The sequence below is a fragment of the Haliaeetus albicilla genome, chromosome 10 (genome assembly GCF_947461875.1).
Source record: "Haliaeetus albicilla chromosome 10, bHalAlb1.1, whole genome shotgun sequence".
Taxonomy (NCBI): Eukaryota; Metazoa; Chordata; class Aves; order Accipitriformes; family Accipitridae; genus Haliaeetus; species Haliaeetus albicilla.
The window spans coordinates 20,281,458-20,300,665 of NC_091492.1; the positions used below are offsets into that span (position 1 = coordinate 20,281,458).

Sequence of the window (19,208 nt, forward strand, 5' to 3'; positions counted from 1 at the left end):
ACTCCAAACCAGAACTTTTTCTAACTCAGAACAGTGCCGTGCTCCAGTTTAATATGCAGCCCCAAAAACTTTTGTATTGGCAAAATGCAGCTGAGGGAGGCCCATGTAGCAGCACCTACCTAAGCGAAAGGTGCCACTAAAAAGTTTTCATACAACTGCAGCTTGAGAACTTGATGCGGGGGCAGAAATACATTAGGCTGGTATCGCCATCAAACATGTTGGATCATGAAAATACAACCAAAGGGTGTAGTTTCATGGGACGTGAGCTTGGACAGCAAAGCAGCTTAGAAGTTCCCACCCTACCTGCTCATTTAAGTGATCCTGTTTACAGCACAGCTTCACAAAGAGTTTTACTGACACGACAAAAAGATAGCAAAGTATGGTGCAGGGGCAAGAGAGAAGCTGGCTTCACTGCTGAAGCCAAATCTTGTGAAACTACACCCTAAGTATTTGTTGTGGAGAGAACAGCCTGCTCAGTAACACTTGTGAAAGGTTTGCCAAACACCTGCTCCAAAACTTCAGAACTCAGACCCACCAAATAGTCCAAAATACAGACACTATTAGGAATTTTATTGAGGTGATGCAGTCACCAAATAATCTGAAGTTGGAAGATGAACCATGAGACTCAAAAAAAAGAAAAGTCATCCTGCATTTTCAGGCTTTTTTCTGCAGTCTGAAGGTTCAGAGGTGTATTAAAAAAATATTCAAAAAAATCATTTATCCAAAATGAAGGTGTGACAGCTGGCAAGTGAGCCAAGAAAACTTTCTGTTAGCACTTCGTGAAAAGGAGGCTGCAGAACAAGTTTCTCTTAAAAAAAAAAAAGCTGTAACTGGTTTATCAGGTTAGAGGAATTCACTGGTTCTTCCGCCTCTCCCCCCCATCCCATTTGTTTCCAAATGCTCATCTAACCAGCTTGTTTCTTGCTGAATTTGTTGATATGTGAGAAAATAAATTCCACCTGTAGCTCAGCTGGATGATCAATTGGCATCCAAACATGCTTCAGAGAACTGGTAATTTGCTACCACCTGATGAAGTGGCAACCCCTCAGTATTTTCAATCTGTGCATAGTTTAGGAGAGCAGGGGAAAAAAGGCCCAGCTTTGTCTTGCTATGTTTAAGAATATGAATCGAATCTCTCATTGATGGATTGGGTCCAATGTACAATGCAATGAAAGATCAGCAAGACTAAGACAGTCTTCCAAACATTTTTTTTTATTACTTAAACATCAATCCGTAGATGAAATTTGGATGCTTTCAATAGGACCAAAAGCAGACCCAGGTCTCATGAGAACCTGTCCCTTTTTATGTATATCATTCAAAGTAAGATGGTAATTACAGCTAAATACTGCAGACAGCTCTCCAAAATTATTAGCTCTTCTTAGACTTATCCTTTGTCAGGGAGACATGCAAATATTGCCTTGCAAAAGGAAAGTAACATGTCTTAAGGCAAGTCATGCTGATTCAGCCAGGATTTCTGTATGGGAAGGATTAAGAAATCCACAACACTTTCAACTTAGTATTCAATCTTTAACTTAGAACCCCTATGGCTAGAATCAGAGAAGCACATGAAGACGTCAGCTTTTTGATGACAGAGTAATGGGGCTGAGAGAAAGGTAAAGTTCATTTTGGTTTTGCTGTTTAAAAGCAAGCTACCATTCCTGCAAGGTTTCAGAGAGCAACCCGAAAATAATTTTCTCCCTTAAAAGCTTGGAAACTGAGAATCCATAAAGCTCCAGCAGTTGTTTAGAAAAATATAAATAACATGCTAAATAAGCCAGTCCTGTGACTTGAGGATCTGAACAATGAAACCTAGCAAGAATGCCCTAGCAATGCAGAAAGAAACGTAGGACACTATTTCCTTTAGTAAGTAGTGTAGGTAATACATGTTTAGTGGCTTACATCACCGGCTCAAGCCAGTTCCAGATACACACTTGAAGAAGAGATCTCCTACTTACTTGTTTAAAAAATCCTCACATTTTTCTAATTGGTAGCATTCTGCAACTATAACACCACATCTCAGCAGTTTTAAGTTCACCATTACTGGTCCAACAACAGAGATAAGTTATTAATGCCATTTTGAACTAAATACATCAAGCAGACTGCTTCCAAAGGGCACACATTTTATGACTTCAGGTAACTATTTCCCTAGTATTTGTACATTACCAGGACCTCCCCTTCCCACCCAAAACATAGCTATCAAAACATTGCACATCACCTATCAGAAAATATAGCCGGATCCCATAAATGCACTAGCATCTGTGGAATCAAATGCTTGTTACCCTGGACAAGTACAGTACTTAAAAACTTGCAACAAGATGTATAGAACATACACTGCAGCAAACAGCTTGGTTATTTGGGAGCACTGTGCTTCAGAACTTCACTTTGTAAGATTACACAGCAAAAATATATTGGTGGGAAACCCTATTTTAGAATATTTCTTAAGACAAACCCAAGCAGTAAGTCATGTGATGTAATACTGTAAGAATATGAAGTAAAATAGACATGATGCATCATTTGTTGAAGTGCCTTGTTACAAGTGTAGTAAAGACTTAACCAGAGATTATAGGCTTTTGGTAGACCCTATCTTTGCTGGAAAGTGAACTAAATGGTAATAGAAGGAGGCTTTCTGTGGTCAATGGAAAAACTCCAGACCTACAGCAGCTGATCTACTGTTTACCAGTTACAAATCACAGAATCAGAATCACAGAATGGTTGAGGTTGGCAGAGATCTCTGAAGCACAGATAAAAGTTACAATGGATTTGTGCTTAGTGATTCTCACTTCCCTTTACATGTAGAGACTGGGAACCCAAGGCAAAAGCCAGAAGTAGGCACTAAAACTTTCATTTACATGATTGAGATGCGTGCTAAAGTGAGTGATTTTCAGCCACATCATCAACTTTTCTACCACAATCCAAGCAGGGTGTGGAAAGCTAATTTCACATACCCTATAACATTATCTCAAATCAAGGTACAAGTCTACTTCCTTTTCTTCCTCCTTTTCAAATAACCACTTCACCCACCTGTGCTTTTGCTAATCAAAACACTTAACTGGGGGGGGGGGAATCTGCATGTGTTGACAAATACCTGACTCATTCTTAAAATACATGAAACAATTAAAATATCTAATGGACTTATCTTAAAAAATGTAGAAAAGGATTTACTATTAAAGAATATGGAATTTTGCTTTTTGCCACCATTGCAAGTGGGAGGATGAACTAATTCTCCCCTAACTCCCAGAGAGCCAGGACATATGGAAGGGAAGGGAGGCGAGCTTATGTAAAGTGTGTTCCAGAAGACCTATTCCAGAAGAACTGGCATCCAACAATTAACGGCAAAATCATTATTTAGTTGCATAGATGTGCCAAACAAAAAGGAAAAAAAATTGTTGTTTTTCAAGTCTCTACCCACCTACACACAAAGGTAGCATTTCCTTTTATTTGCTAAAGCAGACCCACCTACAGTGCAATTTACAGCAATAAGATACAATCTCTCATAAAGTATTGAGTATAATTAAAGTGTGTCTGTTATAAAGGTAAACAGAGTGTACTAGGCTAAGCTGTTCCAGATGTCTTTAGTGCAAGATCTGGGACAAGATCAAACCTGCAGCTGCACATTTTCTCAGGCATTATTTTGAAGCTTTAAAAAAAAAAAAAAAATCACCTCGTGGTCTCGGACTCTAGCAAAACTAGTGCAAGTAGCATAAATACCATCTGCACCTAATGTTGACAGATTTTAAGACACATGAAAGTTACACATTTCTATTTTCAAAGATACTCTCTCCAGAGTGAAGTGTTAGCCACTCAGTATCAAAGAGGGTTAGGACCTAGTCTGCCAAGCTATCTGTGTCACCAGAAGTTACAGCAACATGAACCTGTTCTACTGCCTAAGCAAGTTTCTTGCTGAAACACACCTACGAATGATTCAGACAAGGTGTGGAAAGCCAGTTTTATGTGTTACACAAAAATGCACTATTGTATTTTTCCATTCAAGCACATTTCATGTATAGAAAAGACAGTGAAAGCAAGCAAACTTTCAGGAACTGCATATGTATACACTACCTGCATTAAATTTTTTTAGGTAACTTAGGGCCTCTTGAACCGCAAGGATCACACAATTTTACAGATTCACTCTCTTAGCGTGATATTAAGTGAGCCAAAGAGCAAAATACAGAAATTATAGAATAAAACCCAATCACTTTATAATCCACTAAACTAATTAAATTAAGCTCACCTGGAAAAGAGTGATACACAACAAGCACCGCTGATGTTTTATGAAAGTATAGTTTTGAAGATTTCAACTAACTAAGAATAACAAATGAGAAATGTAAAGGTTTTTAATACACATTATAGCAGTGAACCTGTAGATTAAAACATACCACCTGAATTTTTAAAGTTTGATTAGCACTGCTAAATTAAGTAGTGCTCTTATCAGCCTAGTCTTTTAAGGCTTGAGCAAGAGAATTTGGAATAAAAGTACACCCATCAAAATAATCAGAAGCCAGATCTTCCAAGGACTAGAGCATCAGCTCAGATAACTCTGGTATTGTACATAACTGTTTCACAACTATGGGGTTCCCATTTCAAATGGTTCAGGTCTCTTTTGGGTTAGCTTTAAAATAAGCTCAAAAACTTGCTAGTGATTTCAAAGTGAAAGACAAAATTGAAGTCTATTCCTTTTATCAAATCATTTGAATCTTGTGCCCAGGCTTCACCCTGAATAGCCCCTTCTCCCAGGAGCAGCACCTCACCTGTTGAAGAACCCGGTCCAGTGGTTCAGCTTTGCCCAATCCCTCTGGTGTTAAGCCACTCACTTCACGACACTGGTCACTTAAGTCCAAGTTGTCTGCTTTCACCAGGGATTTGTGTAGCGTCCCTACCTAAAAACATTTAAGAAATTATGGACAAAAGTGAGGAACAATCGAATTAGCTCTTTTTAACAGTGCGTTCAGACTGCAGAAAAATCAGAAGGGTGCAGTATCATGTTCCCGATAACAATCGCAATGAGAAAAAGCATTTGTCAATTTCACAAATCGAAACCTTTTGCCTCGGTTTCTTTCCCTCCCACCCAGGAGGGCCATGCTCTCCGCTTCGGGGAATCCGAGCCAGTTTTCATGTGACGTCTTTTGCAGTTAGCACCGATTTTTGTGGGAGTTATTCATTGCAAAGGGAAGATCACATAATATTAAGGCAGTTTCCTGAATCGATTAATGAAATTGATACTCATGTTTGTTTCATCAAAGCCCTTCACCTCTAGGGGGTTCTTGTTTATGATAGGGCTTTTGGAAAGAAAAAAAAAAATTAGAGCATATTTTCAGATTAGCCTAAAAATTAAAGGAAGTCAATATTCTCTCAAAGGTCATCCAAACGTTGGTTTAAAAAAAAAAAAAAGGCTCCTGCAGCAGGCCGCAAAGGGTCCAGATTACCCTGAGACAGCTCCCATGAAAGCATGCACGTTTGGAGCCTACTGAGGGCAGCTCTTTCTTTTAAAGCTCCACAAGTCCGTAGACTCTTCGAATTTGAAGCTACAGATGCTTTAAGGGGGACGGGGCAGGGGGGTGGAAGCGGCCAAACTTTCTTTCGAAGTTACTTCTTCCCTTGAAACGGAACAAAAAGGACCTTCTGGAGTGCCTAACCCGAAGAGTGAATGACCCCCGGGCACGGGGGCCCCGCTCCCTCCCCTCGGTGCATTTGTGAAATGAACAAACGGCTCCGGGGAGGCGGCGAGCGGCCGGGCGAGCCTGCTCGCCCTGCGCCCGGGGAACGCGCCCTCGGACCGGGTGTCGAAGCCATACCTTCTTGCTGGGTAGATCCACAACTTGCCACACCAAGAGAATTAGTTCCCTCTCATCCGAACCCAGTTTAGCCCCATATGCACCAGCTGTTGCCCCAAACAACACCACCAAAGAGTCACTGTGCGAAGCCGTCATGACCACAGGGGGAAACAACTACAATCAAAAGCAGAGGTCAAAAAAAAGAGAGAAAAAAAAAGAAAAAGACACACAAACAAACAAAAAAAAGAACAAAAAAACCCCCACAAGGCTCACCCCCTACCTCCGAGTGATCAAAGAGGAAAGGAGCGAACGAGGAGTCACAATATCAAGAGGAGAGAGAGAGCTATTTAGGAGGTAGGGTGTTTGAGACAAAAAAAATGGAGAGAGCTCGCATCTCTACCTGTTCCCGGTGATCTTCTTCCCGGGGCTGATTGGGAGGTGAAATTAGCAAGCTGTGGGTTTCTTTCCCTCTGACATCATGGCAGAAGCCCAGCCTGGGCTTGGGCTTTTTTTTTTTTCGCTTTTTTTTTTTTTTTCCTTCCCCCTTCCCCTCTCCAGAGTTACCTGCCCTTGGTGCAGCTCATGTGACTCTAGTCAATCTCCCAGAGGGACAAGGCCATTGGGCCTTTGGAAAAGGTGTAGGAGGGACAGGGGGAGAATCAACGCCTGGCTGATCTGGCCTGATTGGTTTTTGAGGGAGATCAGAGGAAAACTCCCTTTTCTCTCTCTAATTCTGCCTGCAGGAAGTGCCCCTACCTGCTTTCAGTTTTGCGGGATCCCGTCCGGCGCTGGGCGCGGACAATGCGCGCTCCCGCTGCGCGGCCGCCCGCGGCCCCTCGCCCGGCGTACGGGGGGGGACATGGGGTCTGCGGTCTCGGAGCGGGTCCCGTTGGGGAGCTGAAGAACATACACGTGCAGCTGCCAAAACACAGCCTGTGACTTAGCTCTGAAATGCACAAAAGTCTTCACCGGCTTCTAATTGATTGCCTTTCGCGCACGTCGCCGTGTGTGTGCTGAGCTACCAGTGCCGGCGTTCATGTGTAATAAAAGTGTAGTAGTATACAGGAATTTTTAAGGGATATTACAGGTAGAAAGTACTTTGCATTTTAGGCCTTATTCTGCATATGGTTTGCGAAGGTGGGTCCCAGTAAAATAATTTTTGTTTTTGAGAAAGGGTGTACCCAGAATGTTCTGCAAAATAGAGATATAAAGCCCTGTATTTTCTATCTTAAAAACTGCTCAAAGAACTATCTCCCGGGCGTTAACTGCAGTCCAAGATGGGCAGTTTTTTCGCTATACCTCTTTTCTTTTTTGTTTCACAGGTGAGACTCTACAACGGGAAAACACCACCTAGTTTAGCTACTGTAAAAATACTCCTCTAAGCATTTCTGCTCGATGGGAGCAGCAGTAATATTTGTAACATTGGGGGCTGAGAATTTTTGGAGACATTGTCAAATTCATTTCAAAGCAGAAATTAAGATCAAAAAGCCTCTAAACTGTTTTGACCATGTTATTATTTTTCCTACTGCCACCACTGATGAGTTACTAATGATTTTTAAAGGCCAAATGTTGCAAGTTAGACTAGTCATGATTGTTCTTTTGCTTAATTAAATCTCCAGTTTGTACTTTATATTAGTGTTGTGTTGAAATACAGTTTCACTGAGTGAAAAATGGTGCTGCTATTTAGCTACTGATGTCTATTACAGGAAAATGCAGAGATGGACATTTAACTGTGAATATCTGACGGGTTTAAATATTAACATCACATTTTCTCTTCTTTTAACATGCTAATTTTATAATTGGTTAATTATAGCAGTTATTAAGGACCTCCTTCAGCAAGCACCGATTCACATGCTAACACCATCACCAAGACTATTTCCATTTATTTCAATGAAAGTAAACTACAGTTCAAGGATGCTGCCTTATATGAATTATCTTAGAATTCATGTATTGCAAGTATTTACCTGGCAGAGGCCATGCAGAGAACTTTGCAGTGCACAGGTGTATCTCACTGAACATTACAAGATAGTTGTTAAATGCCTCTCAGCTGTTGTCTCTGCTGCTTGTGTGTGCAGTTGCCTGAAAAGCAGTCCTGAAGAGAGATCATTGTTACAGAATGGGCAAATTCCCAAACACTCAGAGATGAAAACTTTAATCTGTAACATATATATGTATATTTACATATTCAAAATGTTTTCAGTAGTATATTTTCTGGCATTGCAGAATTTACACAACAGCTGTATTTTCCTCTGTCAATACATGTCTAGAAGTCCTTGGTAGACTAAAACCCCATTCATGTTCCTTTTGGTTAGTTATATCTTTTGGATATAGTGGTAATAAAGCAGCATAACAGCCTGTTCATTGTGTATGGGATGATTCTTACCCCTTAAGTCTGTAATAAGAACCATAAAAATACACTGACTTCAAGTGTGAGAATTGTTCCTCTTATCCCAACCTATACCTTCCCTACCAAATACATATATATCATGGGGGTGTTTGGGGGGAGCCAGTGTCTGCACACATAAACACAGATTTTTACCTGTAGCTATGTTCACAGAAAAAAGTACCAGTCTGCTACAATTTAGCTGCCTTCACGAGGGTGCCATTTCATAGCCCTAATAGACTTCATACCAAATAGCCTTCATACGAAATGGGATTATAAATAGCAGATTTCTACAGAAGATCATGCACATGATATACCGCTGGCTGGCTTGATATATATGCTCACAGGCTTCTGTGAATCAGCAAAGAGAATGCCAATACATATGTAATTGTCTTTTCGGATCTAATGTGAAAGAAAAAAGTATCATAATTCACTTAGAGCAACATGTCAAATTAAAGAAGTCCTACTCATATCAATGCCAAAGACCTGTGAAAACTTATTTGAAATCTATGCATGGTATCAAAGGCTAGTGAGCCCAAAAGCTTGTATGCTTTTCACAATTATATTAGCTGCTCTAATAAAATGTAGTATCTCTTCCTAGAAAACCCATCTGGTTTCTACTCTTAGACTATCTTGACTCATATAATTGTACTGTTACTAACTTATCTAAACAATTCTAGCTAAATGGACTTCAAACATATTCCAAAATGTTTAAAAGAAAAATGTAAATAAATGCTGGCCTTCCTGGGATTTCAGACATTTTCAAGTATCAGATTATGCAGTTTGTTTCCCATTCACCTTCTACCATCTCTCTGCATGCAACCCTTAGTTATACCAGTCCCTGCAATGTTATTGATCTAAAAAATGTAAAGGAATGACACTGCATGTCTCCACAGAACAGCAACAGGATCCACTTCCTGAAACAACATGTGGGACAAGCCCTTGTGCACTGAGCATTAGCAAAGTTAATTTGTAACCAAGTTCTTGCTGAAATAGTTACTGCTCACCTTCAGCTTTAATCCTGGCAGGCATATTTATAGAGGTTCTTGTTCGTAGGCTCCATACAAGGATAATGTCTCATAAATGTAACTGGGTGGAGAATAAAAGTTTTAAAGATGGACATTGATTGTTTATGCAAGTTTAGTATTGTGATTATTTTGTTTGTTTCTTTTTAATCGAACAACAAACGGGACTGGAAAATAGAACAGTTTTACAGTTGGATCACATGAGAATGCTGAAGAAGCTCATTAAATGCAGTGCTTGCAATGGACAAATCTGTAGTGACAATTTCATTCCTACTATACACACTATACAGTTTCATGAACCAAGACAAAGACAAAAAAAAAAAAAAAGAAAAGAAAACAAACACTCCTTTTACTTTACTACATTGTTATTAAAAACCCCGGTGGACTGAATCTCCTGATCACTGAAGTCCTTTTGCTATAGCCTAATAAAAGGAGTATGAAATTTGGAGACATGAGATCTGGAATAATATCCTGGCCACATTCAGACCTACAGCAATACTTCAATTACCTTTCAGGGAAGCTAAAAGTCAATCTTCTGTTCCAAACTTGTATGATATTGAGAATTTATTTGTCTTCCTTATGAATATTTTACTCATTAGTTAAAAGGAAGACAGTGATGATGTTTAACCTTGTAAAATGGTTTGAGATGCCCTGAGAAAAGTGAACTAACTTTGAAGTTGAGTCTAACTTCAAAATTGGCCATGCTGGTGGGGCAGGGAGGTTGGACTGAATGACCTCCAGAGGTCTTTTCTAGCCAAAGTTATTCTGTGGTTCTGAGAAACAGAGATGCTAAATTAAGTAAGTATGGAGCCTCAGTGTTTATCCGCACAATAGGGATAGTAGTAAATTCACTCTGCGCCTCAGCATCTCCAAACTGAACTGGCACAGGAAATAAAAGATCTGCAAGTGATCTCTAAGTAAATGAGAAAAGACATTTAGATTTCATACCCATTCAGTCCTTGGCTCCTGGATGGGATTATAAGCAACTGTAGCAATATTTTCTGAAGGAGAAGCTTACTGCAACTCCTGAAACATAAACCCATATGTAAAGAATTTCCTGGCATTCTTTCTTTAACAGCAAATGAGGGGGAAAGGGCATGGGAACAACTGCTTAACAGTGTTCTTTGATTGCTGTCCAGATGTTTGGAGAGATCTGATTTTTTGGTCTGCCAGGTAGGTCTGTCATGATTACAATGCAGTGCAGAAGCCTTGAAATCATTTCCATTGGGATATTCACAAAAGCTCAGCAATATGCAAAAGTACTTCACAAAGGTGATTTCCAATGGATTGTTACCTTGCACATACTAGCCCCATCAAGACATACTGAAAGCATTCACTTAGAATCCTGTATCGGTTGGAATTTAATTTCTATTGACTCAAAGGTAAATTAAAACATAAAATTGGTGACTAAGTAAGATAAATAAAACCAAAATTACTTTCCCTATCATTTTACATCGCTTCTCTCCTTTATGGGATGACAATCAATCCAGCGACTTAATCCTACAAAGGTTTTATACATGCTCAGCTCCCATTGCAGTATAGGTGTATGCTGTTTAGCCAAATTTCTCCAGATTACAGGTATCAGGCTTTCAAAGATCTAAGCATTTACTTTTCTATCAAATTTATAGACAGATCAAACATAAATGCATAGTAGTGCCTTTCATTAATATTATTATAGATTTACATTAAAGTTAACATTTTACAACAAATACACAGTGAATTTAGATTTTTCTCTCATCGGAAATAATGCTTTCCTTCAAATAATTTACTAAACTGTTTTCTCAAATTATAAGCTTTGAAATGCTAGCTGACGGGGACCTCTGGAAGTCCTCTTGTCCAACATTGTGCTCGCAGCTGGACTACTGCCAACACTAGATTGAACCAGGCAATGCTTTGTCTAGCTGTGTCTTGAAAACCTCCATGGATGACCTGTTCCAATGCTGCACTACATTGCTGATGAGAAACTTTCTCCTAGTGGCCAATCTGATCTCATTGCTAAATTTTTAAATAATTCACTGCAACTAGTTGAGACAGGATCTTTAAGCTGTGGTAAGTTAGACAAGCCATGTGATATGAATATGCAAGTACTTCCTGAACCTTTCTATCTACCTTACCTGTGACTGAAAATTCACTTTGTGTGAAGTTTTATTGCCCCTAGAATCTGTCTTAATAAATTTTCATTGCAATGGTCACTTTTTTACTAGTCTCAGGTATAATATGAAAATGGAAATTCAATGGAAAACATTATTTCTGTGGCAAGTTTTTAAGCAAATTGATGTTCAGCCTTAGATTAAAAGACTTCTGTTACTAACCCATTCTCTCTTTGTCCATTGAAAGGATATAGCAGTTTACAAGTCTGTCAGTGTGACTGCATATCCAACAGTAAAAATTTGCTTTTTCCTTATGAGGTTTACTATAATTAGTTGTTTGTTACAACAGCTATAAAGGAGAAAACCCCATTACCACCATCCTTGCTACCACCCCTACCACACTTCAGCAAAAAAGAGTAGATAACACAATTCACTGCAACAGGTAAAAGTGAAAATGCTGGCTTTCATTCACTACTATTTAAATGCAATTAAACAGAATAATCTTATTAATTTATAAACAATAAAATTAAAAATCACTTTGCATGTTTAAAGTTCAACAGGATAAACCTTATATCCTCTTGTGAAAAGATCAAGTGGTTAACTCCTCATAACAGAAAATGAAAATGACCTGATGTCTACATGAAGCATTTGGTTTGGGCCATTTTGTACTTTAAACAGACCAACTCAGAGACTTCCAGTCATAGAAATAGCATGACAGGAAACCCAGTAGTCTTTTAACTTTTTACAAAAGAATTAGTGTATTCACTCCTTCAATGAATTGATGATATTCAGCCCACCATATTCCCACACATAAATTCATTCACACTGTAGATCTAGAAAGTTCTCAGAAGTTCACTGAAACACAAAATCACTGATGTTTCAAAGTGGGACAGCCAAAGCCATATGGAACTTTGGATATCTAACTCCAGTCGCCTTGCATGTAAACATAAAAAACAATTAGACAACATAAGAAATGTAAATGTCACTGTCTACATCAAAAGATCTGCATGCTATACACTACTCTCACTTACTGAGAGTTGATAATTAATTCTGCAATATAGCAGTGATGAAAGAGCTGATCATCAAGTGAATACAAAAGACTGTATACTGGAAGTCCAAATTGCTCAATGAAAAACAACTGTATGAATTACATAATTAATGATAATTTATGAAAGTCACATTTTCTCAAGCTTTACTGACAACTGGCTGATACTGGCCTCATGAGAGTATCTTGGCAGAAATTACTAAGCTCTGGCTTTTTATTCAGATTGTACCACAAGCTCTCAGCTGACTTAAAAACCCTGATAAAAAATGAGGGTGTGTTCCTATAATATTTCATTCCCATTTGATTTAGCTGCTCTGATATTTAACCTGTTTCTTCATTATAATTTAATTAAACTTATTCCACATACAGATATGCTAATACACATCTTTTTCTCACCACAGTATAAATAGAAGTAAAATAGAAATGCAAAACTTAAGCAAAACTTAACCGCCTGTTCAAGTACTTAGGCTTTAAAAACATTTCATCGAAGTATTTTGTATAATAAACTGATGAATGCAATTATGTGCATCCAAAATAGACATGATAGGAGACCTATCATTCAATGGTTTCTTGTTCTTTCATGTTGATTATGTTTATTTTGCTCCACTTCTACCACCAATGATTATATACTTAGGATCTCACAGGGTGATTTCAAACATGCTCTGTGTCCTATTCTATCTAATTACAAGGATGGAACAATTTCCCCAAAGAATCAGGCCTCTGATACAACTTCTGTGTTTTTGTTTTTACCGTCTTTGTCTTGAAAGTACATGGTCTTTAAAAAGTCATCTGACTCGTTACTACCAGACTCTAGCAGAACTAATATGCCAATTTCTAGGAAGATTAGATGAGTTTATTTTCTACTTTACCATTTGTAACTTGATAAACCAACTACAGTTTTTGCAAAGATATCTCATTTTTTCTACAGCACCTCTAGATGCAATTGTTTGCATGGAAGACTCTAGTTTACACTGAACTGTATTATATAGTTATGTCAGTAGAGTCATCAGATTCTCACTCAAATAAATTTCCTTGTTGCTATTCAACAAATCCTCTCTTCACTTTAACCTCTCAGCATGGTTGACCAAATACCCTTCTTCCTCTGGCCTGATAATGGATTTTATATGCTGTGGAATATGCAGTGGAAGTAAGATAAAAGTAGTGTCCTTACTAATACACCTGACTGATACCAGAGTAATATGAATTCCTGAGAAGAAACATTCTCAAAGAAACATATTGCACAGTTGGTAAATGTATTCAAGTAAAAAACAAAAAAAAGAAAAAAAGATAGGGCAGCTCCACCTAGATTCTTCCCTTTGGCATACTGCAGAAATTTTAAATTTAAGATGCCGTATGATGCTATTCAGTGCATTTTATCACTTAATAGCCACAGAATTGCTTTATAAACACAGATAATAACTAAGCACATGGCAAGCAGGTGCAATGAGTTCTACCCTTTCCCTTCCCAATAAATTGGAGTTGTGATAACATACCATGACAGAGCTGTTTTATAAGTGCCAGTACTGCCACACCTCCTTTCCACAAACCTCTGCTAATGTGGCACACCCTTGTTTGACAGGAAATGTCACCTTGTGTTCAGTCATTCCTTGGTTTTCTCAAGTAATTATTCCAATCATAGTGTGACATAGTTAACACACATTAAGATTTTGCCTTTTCTATGCTGAAATATATGGTGGTGAGGAAAAGAGCCCTGGGGCATACACAAGAGAAAGTTGACTGGCACATCCTGGGAGTGGCTACACAGTGACTAGAGTGAACGTACTGATAACACTCTGGGTGAAGTAGATGTCTAGGATATAACTTTAACTTTCAACCACTTCTTTCCATTCTCTAGTGCTTTGCTTTGTGTGAGCAGGGAGGCAGAGGAGTCTGATCTACTCCTTCATTATTTTCCAGATAGATTAAATCCTGGCATGCACTATGAACAAACGTACCCCCACTGATGAAATGGGAATAGTTAGGAGCTGGTTGGGCCTGTCATATATGACAAACTGTGCTCTTAAGCTGTAGGTTTCACAATAAAATGTTTGACATAAATATAAATTTCAGGCATACCTTGTTCATCCAGCCTCAGCTATTCATTCTCATCCCACCCTTGGCTCATTGTCCCCTCTGATTCTTCAGCACTACTATTTGTGGAGCTACACCGTGAATCAGCTTTGAAATATTGATCCAGTTTCAGAAAGCTGGATCTGATTCAGTTAAAACCAAACAGAACACCACACCACCTCATTTTGGTAGAGTATTCCTTAAGATGGTTCCATTCCCTCATTTGGTTCAGAGGTTGGTCCCACAAACATCCTGGCAAAAACTAGACAGTGATGAATGGGAGAACAAGATGAGTACTGCTGCCTTGTAGTATCATGAATCTGTGGCTTTAGGGCACATTCAACTTTTCTATGGCCAGTTACTGCTGAACACCTGCAGCTGTGACTAAAGGCAGCCAGGCTGGCTATCACTGTTACTATGAGTCATGTTGGGTAGCATTTTGCACCTTTGTACAGACAGAAGTTGTAAGACTGTGAAGATCAGGTCTTCTTGTCTCTTCAGATCTCTGGACTACTTTCTATCTATGCAGGAATCCCTGTCTGAGGGTGTATCTATGGTAGGAAAAAACCTGTGCTTTTGCCATGTAGATTCCTGGAGAACAGAACACTGTCTATAAATTAAGTTCTTGCTAGCCAGATGAAAGTACCAGCAATCTGCTTTGCCTTGTGTAAGAGTTGAACTTGTGCTGGTCAACTTCTGGTAAGAACACGTAATTTCCCTTGGGGAAGACAAGGCAGAAGGACTCAATAACAAAGGGTGGAGATTTTTTTCAGTATTATGGGTTCTGCTCTGTACCTCTCAGTGTAAGATGAGCCATTCTGTACAGGGTGATGAGATCTTTAATAAATGATACAGGGCTTTCCTCTTATTTAACATTATGTTTGTCATAAAATAATGTGTAAATTTAATCTCTTCTTCTCACAACACATCTTGCAAAAATTACTTTAAAAAACATTCCCTTGCATTGGTATTGAAAGCACAAGACTTAATCTATCCAACCTTTGTGAACCTATTGGGTGTATGGGAACAAGGTGGAGCCCACCACCTTCAATCAAAGATTAGCTGCTTTAATCAGAGAGATGTGAACAGCTTGCATTCTCAACTTTTGATTTCCACAAAGCCTGTTTGTTTTACTTAAGGCTAGTTCACTATGCCCCTGTTACCATGGAATTGCTAGGGAGCTAAGCCACACCTTTTTGAACATACTTAGCACTTCCTGCACAGTGCAGCCTTAAGAGCAGTCCCCTATACTCCAGAGAGATAATTGCAGATAAAAAAGCATAAACAGCTACATCTTAAGATCCTGGCTGGCTGGCATAGCCAGTGCATGTCACCTGTCTTTGTGCTCTTGTTAAACAGTTCACACAAGGTTTTGGGGAAACGTTTACCATGGGATGTATTTTTCAAAAGTATTTGATTCTGAGGAGACTGATAATATGTTTCCTACCCTTTCATCAGTTTAAATCCAGCTCTTCTATTGGTGGCTGCTTTGTGACTAGAAGAAAATGAATTGGTGAGTTCCTCTCAAATCCCTCTGGGCTGATATATATGCTGTATTATTAGAGTAATGGTAGACTGACTGTCAGTTCCAGCAGACAGGATAAGGCTTCATTATATGTAAACAACCCTCCCAGTGCTCTAAGGCAGCATCATGGTATAATTGCTAGATCACTTGCATCCTCCTTTTTCTGGTTCATCTGTAATTTAAATTATTATATAAAAATATTTGTCAGTCCTGTCAATGCTCAGCATTTATATGAATCTCAGGAAGTTGTTGTATTTGTTGTTGTTTGGGTTTTTTTAACCATAGTATAAAGAAACAATTTTTAAACAAACATTCAGTACTATAAAAAAAAAAAAAAAAAAATCAAAGCACAGAACTCTGCTGAAACTTAAGCTGCCTAAAAAATGCCTAAAGCATACTGAACATTCATATTAGAAACCACCTTAACTGATGAATCATTCCCGTAGTTTCACAGATTTCCCCCATTACTCTTCCCTCTGATTCAGGATATAAAATCATCTTTTGTTTTATTGCCACTCCATACTGCAAATGGGACTTCAGGGTACCACTAAGTATTCTTACAGTTTTTGTGACATGTTACAAATTATAGTAGTTTCTGAGGCTTGGGTGGATAGTAAGGATGATTAATAAGATACAGTTACTAGCACAGCTGTAAGGTGGGGTAGGTGTGAGTAATTGTATTCTGTGGGAATTTAATCGGAATGCTCCAGCTCATGGGCATGAAAGTATTTTGTAATCACAACAACTGAAAGAAAGGACAGCAAATCAATGGCATTTTAATGCAAGTTTCCTTCAGGATTTCTTTAAAGAGGAAAATATTTACAGGCAGACAGCTATAGCAAATTAAAACCTGAGAATCAGTTACTTTATTGTTACTTCTGCTTTTCTGAGAATGAAACCTGCAGTACACAATAGGATTATGTAGGATCAAATGCAATGAGAAAGGATTCATACTTTAAGAATTACAACTTGGTTGCACAGGCCTAAAAGCAGGAAAAGAGACAGACAATGCGTTTGAGGATGCATCCTCATTGCTTCAAAGGAACAGCAGTCTCCATAATAGTCACAAGATACCATTGGGATGTGGCGGGGAAGAAGGAGGTTGTGAGCATCTACATAATGAAACAAAACTAGTGGGTGTAACATAACAGCCAGTTTCATTTATTTGTGCAGCTTATCTATAGCAGCAACCAAAGCCCCAGTATGCAAACAGCCTCAGCAACTGGGGTGGAGGAATGTACTCCACAGCTCTGCAAAGATTTCATATGAAGCAATACCCTTTTACTGGGATTCGTTGCCTTTCTCAAGACTAGGCTCAAAGGGATTTAAAAAACCACTATATACACACGCTCAGAGTCATAGAGTAACTTCTTCATTGTTGTATGGACAATATGCTGTGTAAGATAGACTCGTTTTTTCTCTCATGTAGAAAAGAAAACATCCCTTTTGTAGTAGAATCCTAGAGGACTGGTAATACCTGGGTTAAGCAGGCAGGATTACACAGTCTCAGCTGAAAAAAAAAATTCATATGACCACTGACAAAAAAGTGTTAAGTCTGTTTCAGGAAAAGGGATAATTAAGCCAACAATTCTGCAAGTCAGACCTACAGTTCCTGGTTCTTGGGCAACAAATATTCATTGTCAAGTGCTGCTATTTAATATAAAATTTGCTCTTCAGTCTTCGCTTGTCTTTCCACAATACAATCAAGGCTAGATGACAAAAACATCTGTCACATTTCAACAGAGAACTTGGCTTGGCATTGGGCATGGCGGTGTGCGCAATGGTTGAGGAATACTGAGGCAAAGGATGTGTATTGGAAAGCCTCAGTTGCTGCCTTCATTTTTAATGTGTAACAAAAACTTCAGTATGTATCAAGAAAGATTAATATGGGGGTGAAACATTGAGGAGTTTATTTGATCCACTGTCCTTGAGTGAGACAAAACCCAGTAATTTCAAGAGCACTGCTTATACATGAAGGAAAATCAGAGCTCAGGGATCTATTTGTTTCATTTCTCTAGCCCTTTAGAGGATAAAGACATATACAAAGCTAATTTACATGCTGTTTGAACCAATTCAATGACTTCAACATCAAATTTCAAAGAATCAAAATATAACAGTTCAGTTTCCTAATCCATTTCCTAGATCAAAATACATCTTATTTCAACTAAGGTAACGTTAACGTTTGGATAGCAAGCTCACCAAATTACATGATCCCATATTATAGACAAATATGCATGTATATCTACATGCATATATACATAGATCCTTTGTTATATATTCATTTTCATTCCTCACCTTTCTGCTCCCTCAGAGTTTTCAAGTTTGGGCCAAAGGCAGACACTTGATCTGTTCCCTTTTAGCATTTTTGGCTTCCTTAATCTTCCTTTAGTTTATATTTTTCTATACTTTCTCTCAAGCATCTGAAAATGCAGAGCATTAGCTGTATATATAGCAACACAGAATGATCAAATGTCTGTAGAGATCACAAGTTTCCTACAATAGTATTACAAGTATAAATTGAATACGTTTAACATGTCATTCACAACTTATAGTCATTACTGTCTCCCCCTTCCCCCCAATGACAGGAAGTGACACTTCAAAGAAAACTGCCTTAATTGGGTGAAATTCACACCTGCTATAATGCCATTATACGCTTCATATTTTTACATTTGATTTGAATGCGACTCCCTCATTTTTCTAACAGCAGTACATAGGACCCTTTTTTAGAATGACTACCTAGGAGAGACATGATCATTCCACATAAATGCTTCTTCATGATACCTTTCCTCCACCCCTCCCAGCAATGCCTTCATGTTTAAGCAGCTTCACTCTGAAGTTACTATACCTATGCAACTGTTGCTCCTTATGTAGCCCTTAATAATTGCCTTCCATTTGGATTATGCTGTTGTCATGTACTCTGCATAAGGCTGCACCTTAAAAACCTAATAAAATGAAGTTCATGTCAGTACAGCAAGGACTACTTCTGAACTGCTTGACTCAAAGCAATTTTTTTTTTTTTTATATGTTGGTTATGAACTACAAGTACTACATACAATGGGTGTATGATCTCTTATATTTCTTCCTCATTACTCCTTCCTTTGTGTACATACATGCCAACACATGGCCACGGTTGCAGTCCATGTGCCTCAATTTGATATCCTTGATACAACAAAAGGCATGACTGGCAGAACTCTCTGTGAGGATTCAGAATCTCAGGATATCTGCTCCTACTTGGAAATTGCGTGAAATTATATTTTAGCCACAATTCAAAAGACATTTGCTTGACAGGGCCTTTGGAA

General features: G+C 38.6%; 1 protein-coding gene across 6 annotated transcripts in view; it reads right to left on the bottom strand.

Moving 5' to 3' along the window:
- ESRP2 (epithelial splicing regulatory protein 2) overlaps window positions 1-7,861 on the bottom strand; it is a 47,724-nt gene extending 39,863 nt beyond the window's left edge. The window contains exons 1-3 of one of the 6 annotated variants that reach the window (XM_069793710.1): window positions 7,736-7,861; window positions 5,793-5,945; window positions 4,749-4,877 (exon numbers count right to left, since the gene is read on the bottom strand). In XM_069793710.1, coding sequence (XP_069649811.1) covers window positions 4,749-4,877; window positions 5,793-5,927 — 264 coding nt within the window. In that variant the 5' untranslated portion in view covers window positions 5,928-5,945; window positions 7,736-7,861. The other 5 variants (XM_069793711.1, XM_069793714.1, XM_069793708.1 and 2 more) reach the window with 5 other exon arrangements.
- Between the last annotated feature and the right edge of the window lie 11,347 nt (window positions 7,862-19,208).